At 39.0% G+C, this 20,870-nt stretch overlaps 1 protein-coding gene across 1 annotated transcript in view; it reads left to right on the top strand.

Moving 5' to 3' along the window:
- The first annotated feature begins 554 nt into the window (after positions 1-554).
- The window catches only part of PTCHD4 (patched domain containing 4), a 206,864-nt gene continuing 186,548 nt past the window's right edge, over positions 555-20,870 (top strand). Inside the window, exons 1-6 of the mRNA XM_077764809.1 lie at positions 555-734; positions 1,789-1,910; positions 14,141-14,267; positions 17,019-17,106; positions 18,650-18,711; positions 20,790-20,867. Coding sequence (XP_077620935.1) covers positions 555-734; positions 1,789-1,910; positions 14,141-14,267; positions 17,019-17,106; positions 18,650-18,711; positions 20,790-20,867 — 657 coding nt within the window. The remainder of the gene's footprint in view (positions 735-1,788; positions 1,911-14,140; positions 14,268-17,018; positions 17,107-18,649; positions 18,712-20,789; positions 20,868-20,870) is intronic.

Here is a 20,870-nt window from a genome sequence, read left to right on the forward strand (position 1 = left end):
TCAGGTCATAATCTCACTGGTTCACAGGGTCAAGTCCCATGAGAGGCTATGTACTGAGCATAGAGCCTGCTTGGTATTCTCTCTTCTGCCCCTCTCTCCCCACTTGTTCTCTCTCTTTCTCAAAATAAATATATAAACATTTAAAAAAAGTAAATAAACCATCACTCATCACTGACACATCATTTTATTAACCATCTCTCTCCACTTCTCCAACCCTTAGGGCTGCCTTCAAAAAAGATAGAGTGGATTTCCTCCCAAGGCTAGTAAATATAAATTTAAAGTTTACTGTATACAATGATTAAAAATGAATTCTATGGTTTGGAATTATCCACCTAACTGTCTTGTATTCTCACTTTTTAAAAAGAGAACTGCTTGGGTAAGTCACTTCACCTTTTGGGATTTCCATTTTTTCACCTGAGAAATGGAAGTGATTTGAAGCAAATGATCTCTGAAGTTCTTTATCTCCAAGTCTTCATCAATCTGTGACTCTATAATGTGTGCCTTGCAGGAATTCTATAAGAATAAATGTTTGTGAAATAATTTAAGACTCAAGGATGAAAGGTTTTATGCGAGTGCCAGACCTATTTTCATTAAATGAAGCATGCCAGAGAAGTCTGCTGCACCTGGGGATTGCTGCTTTCAGTGTCCCTAGCACTGCCTGTCCCCAACACATCACAGGAAGGGGAAAAGGGAACAAGAATCTCACTAACAGAGCCAGAAATCACGAGGCATGGGTAGTACATATATTCCTGAAATTCAAACAAGGAAGTAGTAATCAGGCACACAAACACTAGTGCTTATAGAAAAGAGGACAGGATATTGCCTTGGTGGCCCCATTAAAGCCCATTCTCATGCCAGGAAAGAGGATTGGTGCCATTTCTTGGCATCTTCCCGTGCAGTGTATCTGCACTGACTTCCCCTTCGCACTGAACCTTTCCTTGCCTGACTCCTTATCAAAGCAAACTTATTTGATGACCTCATTTCAGCCATCCGAGTAACCGAAGTCATTACTGAATCATTGAGTTGGAAACCGAGACAACTTTAAATTATTAATTCTTTTTTTTTTTGATATTTCTCGGACCAATAAGCTAAGCCTCAGAGCAGTCAGTGGACTATCGAAAATCACAATTTATACATAGTTATACCAGGGCTGAGTAGCAGACCTGTGACTCATAATCAGTGCTGCTTTCATCACAGCTTATTATCTTATAAATTAATTCTAGTCTCAGTACTAACTGATGGAGATGTAATGAATTGCCTGGCTGCATGTTGACAAGCCTTCGGTCCTTTACTCCAAAAGATTGAAAGAAGTGGATAATCTAACACTTGGTAAGGTCAATGGCAGAGATATTGTACACCAGCATGGAAGAGCCAGTATGAGCTCTACCACACCACCGAGAGAAGAGAAAGGAACCACAGTTATTAGACTTAGTCCATCAGTGGATTACTATTTTAACTCCCTCTAGGAATGGCAAGATTAGAATTAAAATCATGGCACTCAGAAAGAAAGTCATTTTTGTTTACGGTAGTAAACAGATAGATAGTAGATAGAATATCGGGAATTTTAGGACAGGAGACATGTATGGAATATATTGGAATTAGTTGTCTTGTGAGATAGTCTTTAGGTCTTTATTAAGTGTGTGAACTGATAACACAGTGATGTTATAAAATATAATCTCTGCTTCAGTAAGCGGCAGTGTGGGCCAGGATTTTGCACTCAGGTGATGCCGATGCTGCCAGTCTAAGGATCTCAGGTAGCGGTGGTCCACAATACCGCTCATGCATTAGGATCACCTGCAGAGCTCTGTTAAACACGGATTCCAGGGCCCTGCCCAGGAGTCGCTTCAGAGATTTGGATTCCGTCCATCCGGGCTGGAGCCTGAGAATTTGCACATCAAACAAGCTCCCAGGTAATGCTGGGCTGACTGATGAGGTCCATACTTTGAGTTCCACTGCTCTATACTCTGAAGCATGTCATGTGCAGTTTCATTTTCATTATAGACATCACCAGATGTTGAATAATGAAAAAAATAATAAATGCTTTTGTTTTAGGGGAAAGAAGGTAAAGGCTACCAAAATTTTAAAAGATTAAATTAAGTAACTAAACTGTGCTAAAATATAAAGATTCTATTAATCCACATTTCCCCTCATCTCAATTGTCCCAAATTATGATAATTGTGCCCAGAATTATCTTGCTGTTGGATACAGTCAACCCAAAAGGAGATGGTCAGCTTTCCTAATTCAGGCACTACCAGAAATTGTTTACTGCACAATTTTTAAGAAAATTTTGATAGAAGAAGTGGTTATGCTGGACACCTGTTTATATAATAAGTGTGCAATGGAAAACTTGGTGTGAATTAAAGCTGTGGAAAATCGACTATATTTAAATACTACGGGAGAATGCTCTTTTAAAGGATGGCTGAACACAACATTGTGACCACTTCTGTCAAGAATAAAGCAATCAAAGCCAAGGGTGAAGCGGGAAAGTTGAAGAATATTACACAAGAGTTCTTTTAACTGTTCAAACATTTACAGATTCCAGTTAGGTACCAATGGCCACTCTACGTTATGATTTATTGTCTTCAGTATTGAGTGGCCAGCCCCATGCACAGAGAGGTGATGAGGGACAGGGATTCTGCAGGCTCTGACAACCTCATTTTCTCATAAAATAGTTATTTTTTTCTTTTTCTGAGATTTTTTTTCTTTGCATCCTAGGGCAGAAAAATCATAGGCTTTCACATTAGGCAAATCTCAGTTCAAATCTTCACACAGTTAATTATTACAGGATGACTTCTCTAAGTCTGCTGCAAAATGACACTAAAAATACTGCCTTGGCAAGATTGATAGGAGGATTAAAGACAATATAAGTTAAGTAGACTTTGAAGACAGCAGCCATTTTCTGTGAAGGAACAGTATTTTCATAAGCTTCCCTTCAATCAAATATTCAATGATCATGCAAAATTGGCTCTTGTTAGTTTATAAATATCGACACAAAAGATAGTAGATGGGTAGTAACTATTTATAAGATGTGTGTGTATTTCTGAATGCATACTTACTTAACATCATTCATAAGTATGTTTGCAATTTCTAACTCACATTAAACGATTTTAACTCTAAACAGACAGTAATTAAAAAAAACAGATAATAGAGGCGTCTGGGTGGCTCAGTCGGTTAAGTGTCCAACTCCAGCTCAGGTCATGATCTCACAGTTCGTGGGTTCGAGCCCAGCATCGGGCTCTGCGCTCACAGCTAGCTCAGAGCCTGAGCCTGTTTCATATTCTGTGTCTCCCTCTCTCTCTGACCCTTCCCTGCTCACACTGTCTCTCTCACTCTCTCATAAGTAAATAAAACATTGGGGAAAAAATTTAAAAAACAGATAATAATTATTTTTTATAATAACAGAAAAAGGTTCTGAATATTTATTAACTAAATCAAAGTTTAATATACTACCAGGTGTTAAATAGACTAAATTTATGAAATAGCTCAGAGAAACTATAGAAAAATAATGATTAAATATTAAAGGATATATAAATTTGATATATAAATTTGGTTCTTCAACCAAAAGAACTTCTGTAGGCAGATGGACAATATTAAAAAAGAGAGAGAACAAATAAAAATGAAAAGAGAAGCAAAGTAATCATGTGGTAGTGCAGGATGTGAACAAGGAACAAGCTATAATCAACACGGGAGACATAAGAAGGAACACGTGTGAGACATAAAATTGTAATTTACACGTTGGGAATAAGAATTACTAAAGCAATTCATAAATGCATTGAATGCTATCACGATGAAAAGATTTTTCTCAACCTGCTGAATGAGAGATATCTACTCTACTTGCAGATGAAGGAAATTCAAATTTGAGAACAAAAAAATTTACAAAATTTCACACAAAAGCACAATTCAACAATACGGGAGATGACAATGAGTGCCAATATTAAACCTGTAATCTATATGTTCCTTCTCACTGAATTCCAATCATATCTTATATAAATATGATTATTAGTTGTCTTTACAATGACTGATTAAATACATTAAAATGTGTTACTATCTTATTACAAATCATTAGAATCTGTAAAAACAGTAAGTTCTACCTGGGTATGGATAGTAGTGATTCTTCCTTGTTTTATGGAGACCAACTGATCCACCACTTAATTAGTAAAAATAACCTTTCAGAGTTTCAGAGTCCAATATTATGGAGAGTATTAAACAAATAAATTTTAGAGCATCCTTAAAACCATGTCTTTCCCAGAATAAGTATATTTTAAATTGTTCTGCTTTTATTATCATTTAGTTAATATTAGTCTTCTGGAAATTTCCACCTTAATCTGGCCTTGCTCCTTTTGATCTCATCCCATTATGGCATCAGTATCATTCTGTCTTCAACATGGGCAAGCTTGCATCAGACTGATAGCCATCCATGTTTTTTAAAGTCAGAGATTTGGGCAAAGCCTATGTATTGGGAGAAAAGACAGGTACCTTTGACTTTGTGAAACACCTACATTTCCACTACACTAATACCATAAAGTCCGTTAGTCCCTCAAACACTTAATGACATTCTTACAGGATATGTTGGACTTCACTGGATTTTTGATCAGAGCTTTGAAATAATAAGTCATCTTCAACAACTCATATTCACATTTATACAATCATCCATACTTATGAGTGTTCATTACATGCATCGATTCTGTTTGACCCATTCCATGGTCATTAACACGATCGAATAATAATCATTAAACAGAGGCCAAAAAGTCAATTGCTTATATGAAGAAAGGATGCACTGTAAACTATAAATCACTTACCCATTATAGAACTTGGGGTTTTCATAAAATAGATTTTCTTAAATCAAATCGACATATTTGTTGAGCAGCTAAACTATGCTAAATGAGGCAAATCAATCAATATTGACTGGAGAGATCCACCCTTCCAACTGGGGGACATGGAAATGCTATTGATGGGGACCTTTAAAAAATACAAAAAGTATTGTTTCATGTTTTATCAGGTCAACCAAACACTGAATTCTTCCCTGTGAAATTTCTTATGAGATGACAAGGCATCCATGATCCTGAGTTTTCTCTTGATAATATTGTAACCTAATATGCCCACTCAAAAAATTATTTTGATTTTGAAACACACACAATTATTACATTCTCAATTTATTGCAGCCCATTGGGATACGTATTGTAAAATAACATTTATATTTTAGCCAAGGAGTTACATCAATCTGTTCTGTATATTATACACGTTATCTGAGATTTAACTTCATAAGAGGCTACCATATAACAGTTCCATTGACAGTAGAAATACATAGACATTATACCTGACACTTGTCCTAGATGCTTAACTCATTAATAATGGAGCTGAAAGAAATGATAGGTCACACAACAGCAGGCTAATTCTTTTTAGATAATTGTGACTTTTTCATTTCCCTTACCCCCTTTCTTTTTAGAATCATTATGTGGGCTTTGAAGCAAGATAGACCCGGATTTGAATCCAGGCTCTGCCATCTAGTGGCTATGAGATCGTAAGAAAGTAACGTATCCTCTTGGATCCTCAATTTCCTCTAGAAATGTTTAACAACTAATACTGCCCGCCCAGGACTTCTGTGAGGGTTAAGTAAAACAGAATAGGCAAAGTTCCTGGCTCTTGGTAAGGGTCCTGCAAATGTTACTTCTTATGATTAACATCATTCACAAACGCAGTATTACATCACTACGTAAGGACCAGCTAAGGACAAGCATAGAGGGGGACCGGGAAGGCCATAGGAGTAGGTGAGTAAGTGACGGAAGTAGAATTGACGGCAGTTTTCATGTCTCCCATTCCAATGCTTTAAATACTAGGCTGTTCATTTGTAAGGAGACTTGTCCTGAGAAAGAAGTGAACGTGGCTTTTCCTTTCCCCTCCAAAGTTGCTGTTCTTCCCTGCTATTCCCCACTGAAGTAAACCACAAAAAAGAAAGAGATGGTGAATATTTGTGGTTTCAGTTTATTTGAAAATGTTGATCTTTTTATTAAAATATATTCTTCTAGTATGAAAGTCTGCAAACTCCAGCCCAAAGGCCAAATCTAGACTCATGTTTTTATACAGACTATGAGCTAAGAATGAGGTTTTCCTTTTTCAACTGTTGAAGTAAAGTCAAAAGAAAAGTAGTAAGCTATAGTGTGTGAAAAATTATATGAAATTTAAATGTTAGTGTCCCTAATTAAAGTTATTAGAACATGGCCGCACACATAATTTACACATTGCCTGTGGCTACTGTCATGTGCCAACAGCAGACTGAGTAGTTATGACACAGACCATATGTTGCATGCTTACTGCTTTGCACAGCTGCTTGGCTCACTATAAATCACAATTATTACTCTACAAAATTTCTGGTGCTACGCATATTGCTGTACCACAACATTTGTTTTATTACTATTGTATGTGATAAAAAAAATAAGAAAAGAAAAAATTAGACTTTGAATAATTCAGTCTTTTTCTTTTTAGAGGGGAGGGGAGGGGCAGAGAGGGAGAATCTTAGGTAGGTGCCACACTCAGTACAGAGCCCAATGCAGGACTCAATCTCACAACCCTGACATCATGACCTAAGCCAAAATCAAGAGTCAGACACTTAACTGACTGAGCCTCCAGGCACCCCTGAATAACTCAGTCTTAAGGTACAATGACGTTTAGATTATTTGGTTATCAAATTAGATGCCAAAGTAACACTATAACAATGCTAAAAAGTATTGATATTTTTAGATTATGCACTTAACACATCTCCCACTCATGGGAAAGCAATAATCAGAAAAAAGAGAAATTTAAATAAAATATCTCTTTACAACAGAATTTCTTCACAAAAATTTAAAAAATGAGGCTGCAACTAAATATTTGAATGGCTCATTTATTAGGTAATCAAGAGAACACATTTCCCAATGTTGACTTATCATTTGAGAAAATGTTAGCCAGAGAAAGTAGTTAACATTGTCAACTACCTGCCAAGAACAATTGCTCAAAGAGTTGAAAACATGGAGAGCAAACAGTCAATTAAAAACAAGGCAAATTATCTCAAGTGGTTTTCCTTGGCTCTTGATTAGTCAAACTATATTGACAATACTAGTTGGTGGTTGCTTCTTAGTAAGTCAATGATGAGTTTGAAGTGACTGAAAAATTATCCATATGAGTAACCTGTGTGGAGCAAATACAGGTGAGAATATTTTCAAAGAAGGTGACTAAACACTCTTCTACAACAACCTGAAGTGGAATCTGCTAAGATGTGTTATAACTGATGGAGGGAAAAATATGTACAGAATAGAAAAAAAGGCTCACCCTTGCCAACCCTGCAAATTCACAAAGCTTGTGAAGATTAAGTTGTTTCAAGCCTGTGGTTGTTTATTATATTATTTATCTACAGGTCCTTTGCAGAAAGTATTTGGCTCTATGTTATTGAACCAGTAGTGTCAACAGTGAACTTTATTCATTCTTGTGGATTTAACCATTGTTGCCTAGATGGTTTTGAACTTAGGACCAATAATTTAATGTTTTTTCCTGAGAAGAACTAATGTCAGTCACTATTATCAAACATTGAACAGCTTTGACATTAGCTTTTGTTGTGGACTTGATAACGTTCCTTAATGAACAGGCAGAGTGCTTCCATTTGAAACGTATACTTCAGCAGAGTCATTTTCACAACATTGCTGTTTGAATCACAAAGTAATATCAAAGTAATATAAGTTAAAACAATGAGCTAGTTCATTTTATACAAATCGGTAGTGGGCTAAACCACAGTTCTGAACTAAAACTAAACTTACCACAGCATTTGTCTTACCTTCATGAATGTGCAAAGGAAATGCACATATTTTATAATTTTATGTAATAAAATTACATTATAATTATATCATATATTTTATAATTTTATAATATGGTGCAAATGAGGAGCTTCTATAGAATCTTCAATTGGGTATGATTCCTCTGCAATGTAATGATGTATTTAAAAAGCAGGTATCAAGATGAGAATCTAATAGAATCCATCAATTCTTTCCAAGGGATTAAATATAGTTGATTAAAATAACATGGTTGTGGATGGTTATCAGTATCAGTTCCTCGCTTTGGGAAAAGGCACCTCATAGGTGAAATATACACAAAATCTCACAACAGATCAACATTAACAGATGGACATTTGCAATCAGTTTTGATGACCGAGAACACTAAATTTGAAACCCCACAGTCACAACTTAGTGACTTAAAATAACACTCATGTATTATCTCACAGCTTTTTAAGTCAGAAGTCTGAGTTACACCATAGTTCACCTGGATGGATTTGTCTGCAGATCTCACAGGCCAAAATCAAGGTGTCAGCAAAGCTGTGTTCCTTTCTGGAAACTCTGGGAATGATTCCACTTCTAAGCTCATTTAGATTGCTAGACAATCACAGTTCCTATGGGTGTAGAACTAGAGCCCTCATTTCCTTTATGACTGTCAGCCAGGGGCCAGTCTGGGGCTCCTTGATACTCCCCACATTCTTTCTCATGCTTTCCATGTGGCCCCTCCACCAACCACAGTTCAGCTCCCTCTCACGCTTCCAATCTCTACTTCTCCCTCCCTGCATCTGACTTCAGCCTAAAAGCTTCCTCTCTGCTTTTAAGAGCTCACTTAAGGGGTGTCTTGGTGTCTCAGTTAGTTGGGCATTGGACTCTTGACTTAGCTCAGGTCATGATCTCCGGATCTTGACTTAGCTCAGGTCGTGATCTCCGGATCTTATGGTTGATGAGTTTGAGCCTTGTGTTGGGCTCCATGCTGACCGTGTGGAACCTGCTTGGGATTCTCTCTCTCCTCTCTCTGACTCTCTCTCTCTCTTTTTCTCAAAAATAAATAAATAAACTTTAAAAAAAAGAGCTCATATAATTAGAATAGGCCCACCTGGATAAACTAAGCCGTTATCTCTATATTAACATCCATAAGCTCAATTATATCTGCAACTTCCTGTTTGCTATATAGCATAGTTAAAGGACACAAGAATTAGGGTGTGGTCATATTTGTAGGGTTATTTATTATTCTGCCTACCATATCCAATTGATTAAAATGTTATTACCCCAACAAAAAATTCATTCATTAGTAGCTTCATGTTACAAAAATTATATATTAATATTATTATTAATTTTGAAATATGTTAATTAAAAATGTATGGGAATATGTATTCCTCTCTTGCTATACAAATACCTGACTAATATTCTCAATTTTGCCTTTTGGCCCATAAGCATAAAAGATTTATTCTCTGGCCCATTACAGAAAACTTTGCTGATTTATGTTATGGTAGAAAAATAGGTTGGTGCAGACTTTCTGGATGGAAGTTTAACAAAATGTTTCACAAACTAAAATGAGAAAGAACAAACAAAACAAATTAAAATAAGAACTGTGCCAGGAATTATATTACCAGAAACATTTTCGAGGAAACAAAGTTTGTGGGCACTCAAGTTGAGCAATAGTTTCTGCTTCTTCAGCATCATTTACAAAGGCAGAAATTTGTAGTTAAGCCAAGTATGTCCCAACGGGGGATGGTTCAATAAATTCGAGTAAATCAATTTATCACTAAAATTATATTATAATAAATGTAAATGGTACTTATTTTTATTGCCATTGATTATATACATTTTAATGTTTTTAATAATGTATATTTAGTGTATTTTAAAGAGATAACTGTAATTAAAAGTTGTTTTATGAAACAAATTGACTTAATTGGGGGGAATATTAAAGAAGCAGTAAAAAGAGACTTTGGTCTAATGTAGGGAATCCTGAAATAGAGCTGGATACATATTGTTTAGGGGTATGGAGAAATCTCAAGAAATGATGGCAGGGATCTCTTCTCAGCCTTTTGGCTAAGATCAAGTGAAGAAATGATGGTGGTTGTGCCTCAGGAGGGAGCCTGGAAGCAGGAAGATGTGAGGCAGGGATTCTCGCTTTTCATCACAAGGTCTATGCACTATGTGATTTTGCTTTGATAAAAGTGAAAAAATATGGAATTACACATATGCATATGTGTGTGGTTTATTTCTGAAAAGAAATATGTGCTAGAGGCTGTCTTGTCACCAGGGAACCCTCATACTCCAGAAAACAAAAAATGACTGAGAAATTCAGGGTAGAACTAGTTGCTAAGGTTGCTCCCTCTGACCAAACAGGCCAGAGTTTAAATGAATGAAATGTAAATTGGACGAAATCACAAAAGACCTGAAAATAATATTTTGTAGGTCATGTTTTTCCTTTTTTAAAAAATTTAAATTAATTTTTAAAATTATTTTGGAGAGAGGCAGAGAGGTGGGGGTAGAGGGTCAGAGAGAGAGACAAAGAGAGAGGAGAGACAGAATCTCAAGCAGGCTCCATGCTCAGCGCGAAGCCTGACACAGGCCTCCATCCCAACACCCCCTAGGATCAGGACCTGAGCTGAAATTAAGAGTCAGACGCTCAACCAATCGAGCCACCCAGGCACCCCGCCCACGTTTTTCCTTTAGAGTCTCACATTCTAATGTCCTACTTCTACATTCATTTCCTGAAGAGAAGCCCTTTGAATTCTGCTGGTGATAGAAACCCCTCCTTCCCACCAAGAGAAGGGAAATCATTAAGCAAAGGCCTTTTTTCTCCCGGGGCAAAGCTGACATAGGCAGTGGAATATTTTCCCTGGATACACGGATAGGCAAAATAAGAAAAGTCAATAGATAATTTTTTATAACAAGGAAATATCCAAGATATGCTAAGAACACAGAAAGACAGAGCAGTCCAAATAGCAGAATCAAGAGAGGCTTTGCAGCAGACAGGACTGCTTTCAAATTCCTAATCCTCAGAATCTCAGTTCTAATCTTTTTTTTTTCTAGGAGAGAGAGAGACAGTGTGAGCAGGGGAGGGTCAGAGAGAGAGGGAGTCACAGGTTGAAACAGGCTCCAGGCTCTGAGCTGGCAGTCAGCACAGAGCCCGACGCGGGGCTCGAACCCACGAACCGCGAGATCATGACCTAAGCGAAAGTCGGACGCTTAACCAACTAAGCCACCCAGGCGCCCTCAGTTCTAATATCAGTAATAGTGAGGAAGAGATATCTATGTCACAAGATTCCTTAGTAATTAAATGAAATAATGACTATAACAAGCATAATATTTAGCTTACAATAAACATTCAACAAAGCTAAATTTCTCTGCCTGTTATTGTAAATTTCTCCCCCCCTCCACAAACTGTATTTTTTTGAGCGTCTATAATCATATGAATAATATCTAAACATATCTGTATATACTTAGGTACAGCTTTTAAATGCATGCAAATTAATTTAAGTTAATTATCTCTGTTTTACTTTCAAGTAATTATGTACCTCTTTTCACTTTAGCTATTTTGAAAGCAGGAAGCACATCTAATAAATCTTGTATAACTCCATATAATATGCATCCTGCTTCTATTAATGTATTTGAATATTTACATTCAGTATTCCACTTAATCCATACAATAGCGTGCAAGGCATGAGCTGTTCTTATCCCATTGTTACAGATGAGAAGGCTAAAGTGTACAGTGGTTAAATAAGTTGGCCAAGCTAACTCCATTCAAAGGTGACAGAGTAGGGATTTGAGGGACTTGAATGGATATATCTGTGTCCAGAGTCCAGATATCTGTTACGATGTATTGCCATCACCCAGAAATATCATTGTCATTGCTTTTATGCTTATCTTTGTAAGTGCATTCATGAGGTACGCCATCTGTTTTTAGCATACATATCCACATTGACTCTATTACCACATCGTTTCTATTTGCACTTGTGGGTGACTCACGAATACTTTCATTTTCTACCATCCCTCTCCATAGTAGCCTGGTCCAGGCTGCTCTTGTCATGGCTTAAACAACTGTTTCAGCCTCCTGAAGGGTCACCCACTCTTCACTCTTACACCTTCTAGCTCCTTCTCTATAGAATATAGCAGCATGGCTATATTCTAAAACCCAATCTGTTCTTGGAGCACTTCAGTAACTCCACACTGCTCTGAGGAAAATGCTTCACTCTCTAACTCTCCCTACAGTATAAGCTCCATGAATGTAGCAGCCCCGTACAGCTTGTATAGGAGAGTTTCACACATTTTGGTGATTCACAAAGGCTTCGTTGGGTTAGCGTGTTGAAGGAAACTAGTTTCCAGGCTTCTTTATATTCACGTACCCATTCACTCTACCAGCTTCATCTTTGCCATCCCTGCCCTTGAATATACACTCCAGCGATAATAAACTTTGTTTAGCCTCTGAAAGTGATCAAAAAGAGAAACAGGTATCAGAAACACACAGCACTGAGGATGAGCAAGGTAAACTCCAAGATACAGACAATCTGATAATATGAGGAGAGGGGAGGCTGGTGACAGAGCAGCTAGAAGGGCCAAACAGATGCTTCAGAACCACAGCCGAAAAGGACAATGGACATAAGGCAACCGGGAGCGTAGACTCATGACACCAACCACAAGGACTAAACCTAAAGCTCAAAAGTAATTTGTTATGTCTTCTCTGTAGTGAAGTTTAAGTTTCTCCTATCTTGCTTAGTTTTTTTTTTTTAATCTTTTATTTATTTCTAGGAGAGAGAGAGAGAGAGAGACAGCGTGAGCAGGGGAGGGTCAGAGAGAGAGGGAGTCACAGACTGAAACAGGCTCCAGGCTCTGAGCTGACAGCACAGAGCCCGACATGGGGCTCGAACCCACGAACCGCGAGATCATGACCTAAGCGAAAGTCGGACGCTCAACCGACTAAGCCACCCAGGCACCCCTTGCTTAGTTTTTTATATTTCTCTCACTTTGAGAGAGTCATTCTGGGATGAATGAAGTATCTATTATGCTATTGTATATTTATTATATGTTAAGTATCTTCCTAGGAACTGAAGGTACAAGAGCAGAGGGTAATAGGCATTGTGTTGTGAAGACTGCAGGCTATGTAGGGGGGAGACCGAGATTATTTAAATACAACATGATAAACATTGCCCTAAATTTCATAGCTGCTCAGCAAAGGGGAGGCACTTTGCCAAAGACATAGGCTCACTGAAAGGGTTCACCGCAGTCTCTATAAATGCCTGTTGATTTCACCTGTACCAGTAAGATAACTAAATCTCCAGATGTTTAGTCTATGAGTTTTCTGGAGCTGTGTTGTAGATGTCTAAGTGTGAATGGTCATAGGTAGCTTTCTTATGAATATTAATTCCTTTTGTTTACACTGATGTTCCTGGCTAAAAGGCTGAAATTTTCCCAAAGGTCACAGTGGAATTCCTCACCTCCTCTGACAGACTGAAGACCAAATGTTTTGAATGTCAAGCACCCTTACAAACAGTCTGAGTTTATCTGTTGTCTAATGCCATTTCACTTATATTTTTTCTGAAGAAATCTGTTTTCCTCAGCAAGAAAAGTCTGTTTGGAATTATGGCATATGCAGGTGCTACGTTAGGGGTCAAGCCCTTCTGTTTTTCTCCCCTGGATTGTGACACCATTCGGGATTGGGACCAGGGGGAGTCAGCACAGAGGGGTTACAATCAGAAGAGTGAAGCCACTCAGTCTTTCCTATTGAGATTAAATCTTGACTCAAACCCACCCAAATCTTTTCAGCCATAGGCAGCATTGGGTATGAAGAGTGCGGATTTATTCAGAAATCACAGCTGCAAGCTATTGGGAGCGGTGGTGTACCCAGTGTGGGGAGAAAGCAGGGTGGTGGGATCACGCCACCTAATGTGTAGGCAGTAGTGGCATTGGCTGTAGAAAATGTAAAGAAATGATTAAACTGAGTAAAATCTGGTCTCCTTTTTTTTTTTTTTTATTATCCCATGCACTGTCATTTTAACAATGCCAGTCATATAATCCTCCTCCACGCTGGGTTAGACCATGCTCTATGTGACCCTTCTGCCTCCCCGCAAAGTCCCCTTCTCTGTACTTACATGTCTCCTCTCTCCCTGATCCTAAGAGAGCAGGGCAACCATTACCAGAGCTGAGGAGTGTGGTTCTCTTCTGTTGCTGTTGGTAATGATGTCAGTGTTGGTATCTGATGACGCAGCAATAAATGTGTTGTTCTAACACGGGGCGGCGTCCCTAATGCTTTCCATTAGAACAGCTCTTCTACGGTGAATCTGATGCTCGCTTCCACTCAACAATTGGCTTCATAAAATTCTTTTTTTTCCCAGGATCCGATGGGAGAACTGCCTTGTCAGGAAACAGGATGCAATTTCACGGTCAGGCCTGAACTTAATGAGCAACTCGTCCTTTAGGAGCAGATTCTCCGCGGGTGTAGGAACACCACTGAAGTCCCAGGTGGGTCACCAGAAACTCGACTGGATGATGAGCACGTGCGTTTTGGAAAACATGCAACATAACAAATAATTTGAGAGAAGTATACTACCGAGTTCGTCCAGAAGAGAGAGAGATGTTTTTCAGAAGGAATTTCAAGAAAGCGCTGCTAGGAACATTTGGGGGGAAAAGATACTACTACCAGGAGGAAGGGAAGAGGGAAGGCCAACAGAAATGAAGGAGGGCAAAAATGGAGGAAATCCTTTGGATTTTTCTGGAGCGAACTGATTGACCTGTATTACACTTGGATTTAAGAAAAAAAATTACAAGATGATTTCAAGAGGCGACTGGGTGGCTCAGTCAGTTAAGCATCTGACTTCAGCCCAGGTCGTGATCTCACGGTTTGCGGGTTTGAGCCCCGCATGGAGCTCTGTGCTGAAAGCTCAGAGCCTGGAGCCTGCTTCAGATTCTGGGTCTCCCTTTCTCTCTCTGCCCCTCCCCTACTTGTGCACTCTCTCTCTCTCTCTCTCTTAAAAATAAACGTTAAAATAATTTTTAAAGGTAATTTAAAAAAAGAGTGATTTACTTCTTCCCAAATTAGAAAATTTTATTTAAATAATTGAAAATGGAAGGTATACATAGCCGCATGTCATCTTAGTGCCTTGTCCCATAAGTGTCAGCACTGAGCTGCCTTTTGGCAAGTGGTCTTTCATTTTCAGTCCAGCTATTCCCCTGTGGCCACAATATTCCGAGTATTTTTCCAGCCTCCCCAGCTTTCTTTGGACCAACACCAAAGCTCGCATTCTCCTGTGTGCTGGACCCCTCCTAACTCTCAGTGACTCTGTTTGATACTGTGGTAAGAGTAAACAGGAAAGCAAGGCCGACGGGTGAGCAGGGAATGGACTGTTAAAATGTGGCAGACCTGACAAAGGAACCCCATGGAAGCAACTTCCAGAAGATGGTGGAATCGTAGCATAAGGACAAGGTAGGTATCACCTAGCTCAATTGTATTACGTTGTAACAGTTCACAGATGTGAATCTAAGACATCTGGACATGGAATCTTTCACCAAAGTGATACAGTGGTGAAGCAGGAGGAGAACCCGAGGAGAGGTTAAGACAGAAGTAGCACCTCGATTGCTTCAAATCTTCTCTAAAACTTAATCTTAAATTCCACCATAGGAAAATACAAGTTCTGGCAATAATTCAGTACTGATGGTTTATTTATAAATGTATACTAGTGGATGTCTACACTTCTTTGTTCCTCTTTTGATTACATAGAGTGGCTATCTTACAACGGCAATGAGAATGGTGTTTCTTTTCGGTGTTAAGCATGCAGGGTGCAACAACAGGCCAATGACACTGAACCTGTAAGTGACATTTGATGCACGATCTTCTATATGATGAATTTTAGGTTATCAGGGATGCAAATCCTATCTAAACGTCCTTTAACTCTTTTTAACGTTTATTTATTTTGAGAGAGAAAGAGATGGGGGCGGGAGGGGGGGTTGGGCAGGGCAGGGAGAGGAGAGAATCCCAAGCAGGCTCCACAGTGTTAGCCCAAAGCTCGATGTGGGGTTCAATCCCATGAACCCTGAGGTCATGACCTGAGTAAAAATCAAGAGTCAGATGCTTAACCGATTGAGCCACCCAGGCACCGCTCTCATAACTTTTATTAAGTCAAGATGTTTGATTATACTGCTCAGTCATTACCAGTCAGTTATTTCCTACTTTTACAGAAATAGTGATAAGAGATAGCGGATTCTTCTGAAAAATAATACTCACATATTTGTACCCTATTGAAATAAAGGTAATTTTTAAAATACCAAATATCTCTGGGGTGCCTGGGTGGCTCAGGCCGTTAAGCATCTGGCTCTTGATTTCCACTCAGGTCACCATCTTACAGTTTGTGGGTTCGAGCCCTGCAACAGGCTCTGTGCTGACAGCTTGAAGCCTGGAGCCTGCTTCGGATTCTGTGTCTCCTTCTCTCTCTGCCCCTCCCTTGCTCGTGCTCTGCCTCCGTCTCTCAAAAATAAATAAACATTAAAAAAATTAAAAATATATATATTTATCAAATACCTTTGGACTTCCCCTGTGTAGTATTATCAAGCTTTTGACATAAATGGATTAAAATCAGAAAAACAATTCCTTTGTCAGATTATGAGTTTATTTTCCATCCAGAAAGTATGGTCTCCAGAAACTAACTTGCTCCAGCAGAAAAACTTAACACCCAAGGTTAATGTCAGCTGCCCAACATCCAAACGTGCCTGCCATTACATTATGCTTCTTCCTAAGGAAACTTTTGTTAACAAACAAAACAAACTGACAAAGTAAACCTCACATAAACTCCCACACGACAATGTTCTCGGAGAAGAGGCTGGCCCCATTGCCAGCCCCACAGGGAGTCCAGATTGGTCTAAACCAATTACTGCATTACTGAGCCTCTCACCAGTGATTGATTCAGACGTGGGTCTGAGAAATGAGACCTATGAGGAAATCTGTGGGGGTTCCTCTGGGGAAGGTTTCTTCCCTTTTAGAAGAGACACACAGAAAAGAGGCCCTTCCTTCCTCCCCAGGATCTTGTGTCGCGTGGTTGTGTGGCCTGTGAACAAAACAAAGCTCACGCTCAGGGGATGAGCAAAGCAGGAGGAGGAGGAGGACTTAGGTTCTTAATGACGCCCTCGAACCTCTAAATTAACAAGCTGTATAACTCTCATGCTTCTGGATATTGTGTTATGTTAGATAAGAAACGTCCTTATTGTTTAAACCGGTTGCAGCTGGAAACATCCAAAATGATAAAGACCAACATTGCCTCTAAAGTGTATCTCTCAGAGGTGCCCTTGCTGGATACAACAGGTCTGAGAGGTCAGTCTCCTTCAAGCCATGACAGAAGAAGCTCAAAGGCATTCTCCCAAAGCCCCAAAACCAACACTGCTTGAGTCGGCTGTAGGAGAAGGAGATCTGTGTGAAACTGTATTATTCAGCCTCTCTTGCAACTAAATTCTAATCTAAGGATGTAAGAGGAAGGCATGTATACCATTTCAGACTGAGCCATAAACACCTCCCCAGAGGTTTTCCTCCAGGCTCTTTCCCCCTTTCAGCTGATGGCTAGGAAATGACCTCCCTCAGGGATGCCCTTGGAAGCCAGGGGTTGAAGCTGGATGAATGACTTATGGAACTGAGGTCTACCTTTCCCTGCTAAAACAGGAATACCCACAATGGACTGTTCACCTTGACAAGATATAAACTTTTATTGTTTTACACTGCTAAAATTTAGGCTTATTTGTTGCGATCCAGTAGTATTATAGCAATAGTTAATACAACAGGGTGATAGAGCTTTGGTGAATGTTGACATGAATGAATTGACAAGTGGGTAAAGAACATAATCCAAGTTCATAAATAAGGAAAAAGGATCAGAGAGTTAGGTGTCTTGCTCAAAACACCCAGGAAGTAACGCGTGGGGCTGGCCTAGAACTCAGCTATTCTGTGTCCAAATTCATGTTCTTCTGGTGTCCTGTCCTACAAAAGGCCAAGTGGATAAATTCCAATTTGGTTCCAAGTCTTGAAAACTGATATTGACCAAAATCTTTCTGATATCAGAAAAGACAAATCCTATATGAACTAAACAATACAGATATTTGTGTTGTTACCGATTGGCCTCTATCAACTTTATATTAAGTTTTATTTTAAATCAGTTGACTAGAATTATCATGTGATTGACATCCACTGATATTTTAGTGCAAATTAATATCCCGTAGGTTAATCTAGAATATTGCTAACACTCTCCTTCTTTTGAACATACACTTTCTCTTTCTAATGAACCCATAATAATATTTGACCTTAGCTTTTATAGTATCAAAATTAAGGAACCATGCTTTTCTTCTTTCCTTTAATTTTCCTCCCAAAAATGTTTTTATGGTAGGAAAGTAATTTAAAGATCACCCACTGAGCCAATTTGTCACTGTTGAAGTGACAAGCAAGGAGGTTACAGGTAAGCATGGGAAGAGACTTCAAGGATCCATGTGACAATAGATTAGAGTTGAAGACATACGTATAAATCCATGTTTAGCTTAATATAGATACAAAGGGCTAAATAAAAAACTATTTATAGATACACACAGGCATAGATTAGTATACAGATAGTCCCCAACTTGCAGTGGCTCGACATAAAATTTTTCAACTTTATAATGTTGTGCAAGCATTCAATAGAAACCACACTTTGAATTTTGCAAGCCACATGCAGTAAAAAATCTCGCGCGATGCTGGGCAGTGACACTAAGCTTAGATTCCAGTTAGCCGTGCAGTCGGGAGGGTAAGCAACCCATACACTTTCAACCATTCTATGTTTAACTTTCAATACTGTATTCAGTAAATTACATGAGATATTCAACACCTTATTATAAAATAGGCTTTCCTTTAAATGACTTTGACCAACCACGGGCCAACGTAAATGCTTTAAATATGTTTAAGGTAAGCTAGACTAAGCTATGATTTTGGTAGTTTAGGAGTAGTAAATGCATTTTGAACTTGCAATATTTTCAACTTAGCATGGATTTATTAGGACATCCATCACCCCACCATAAGCTGAGGAAGATCTGCACCCCCATGTATTTGCACACCCATGTATTTCCTTGTTGTCAGTTGAGAAGGCTTAGAAGTGATGACACCCCAACAGCAAGCAGCACACTTAGCACTCAGATCTTTGTTTCTAATACGATTGTCTAGTAACACAAACCAGGGCTGACCCTCAGACAGGAAAGATACAAGACAAACCTGGAATATCTTTTAGTGCTAGAAAGTACAGAATGCTTTTATTTAAAGGACCCAATAATAATGAGATATGTTAAAGGGAGACAGAAACCAATGGACAGAGCACTCAATGGCCAAACTTGAAACAATGTGAGCAACAAAGTAAACAAAGTAGTATTGAATTATAACCCAAGCACAATAGAAATATTTATAAATATCCCTAAGCCCATACTGATATAAAAGCATTGAATAGATGGAATGGAATGGAATGGAATGGAATAGAACAGACTAGAATAGAATAGAAAGAATAGAAATCTCATATAGAAGCATAGGCTGGGTGGAGAACCATCAAGAATATTATGGAAGCTATTGGCCTGGGGGTGGGGGGTGGGGTGCTGCAAACAGACTGATCATCAAGGTCAATTTCAATTTTAAAGGCTGGAATTTTTTCTTTAATCTTATTTTTTTTTTAATGTTTTATTTATTTTTGAGAGACAGAAAGAAACAGAGCACAAGCAAGGGAGGGGCAGAGAGAGAGGGGCACAGAATTCGAAGCAAGCTCCAGGCTCTGAGCTGTCAGCACAGAGCCCGATGCAGGGCTCGAACTCACAAACTGTGAGATCATGACCTGAGCTGAAGTCAGATACTTAACCGACTGAACCACCCAAGTACCCCTCTTTAATCTTATATATAGCACCACCTTTAAACTATTGCCTTTAATTAAGCATTGCCCTGCTTCTGAGCTCTCTGTAGTCTTATTGGTCTTCTAACTGAAAAAATTGATTCCACTAGGAAAAATAAAGGGCACCCATTAAGAGGATGAGACCTTCAGCTTGTTTATATGCATAGGTGGGCATATCTCTAAGTATCTGATGAAGAATGGGTCATTTTTGGTTAAGAAAGTGTGAATGAAACATCTTTTGACTCTCCATCTTCTCTATGAAGTCTGTGCAAAAAGAACAGAAACTTTGGAAAGCATGTCTCCAGTTCACAACCAAATTTAGAACGTGTCTTCAAGATTTCTTCATATTCTTTCCAGAACACTGGGAAAGGCCCAATCAGTAAAAATAAATAAATAAAGTAAAATAAAATAAAATACACACATACACTTATTAATAGTAAAGGTTTTGAAGTTGATGGCCTCTGAAGATGAGAGTTTCTCATCTTCACAATGTTAGGTCCTGAGGGAGCAATTGGACCCGGTGGGAGTTTTCTCTGCTGTGTGGTGAAGACTCACTGTTTTACATATTAAATGACTCCGGTGTGTTTCCTCCTAGCCATCTCCTCCTCTTTATTCAGGCAGAAACCGTGTGATAGGTGCCCCAAAATGTTTGTTTCTGGAATTCCACTCACAGGAGAACATCAGATAGCTTCTTGGTCTACTTCACATCAGAATGAATCTGATGGGAAGGAAAATGGGGAAAGGGAACTGAAACCAGCTTTAAGATTTTTTTCTCCTAAACTTCCAAAGTACAGGAAGTGAAGGTAATTATTTTATGGGAAACTACACATTGCCTGTGTATCTTCACCACCAACCCGCGACACACACAAACACACACACCAAGCCACAGGCGACTGCTATTGGCAAATGCCTCCTCTCCGATCACCAGATCAAGGAAGGGATCCCTAGAGCCCCAACGCACCAGCACCACCCCCAGATGGGGTCTCTGACAGCCCCAGGCTGCAGCCTACTAGTCTGTGGAATGAAGGCGGGGAAGGTGTTGCAAGGAAATCCCTTGCATGCACTGTGGTATGTTAAAAATGCAGCATCATCCTCTCTGCTCTCTTTTCTTCGCCAGAAAAGCAGATTTCGAGGGCACAGGGAAAGTGGAGGGGCAAAGCGGCTGGCGGCTGGCCTCCAGGAGCCCTGGAGCTCGGTC

This window comes from Crocuta crocuta, unplaced genomic scaffold (assembly GCF_008692635.1).
Source record: "Crocuta crocuta isolate KB4526 unplaced genomic scaffold, BGI_CrCroc_1.0 scaffold44, whole genome shotgun sequence".
NCBI lineage: Eukaryota > Metazoa > Chordata > Mammalia > Carnivora > Hyaenidae > Crocuta > Crocuta crocuta.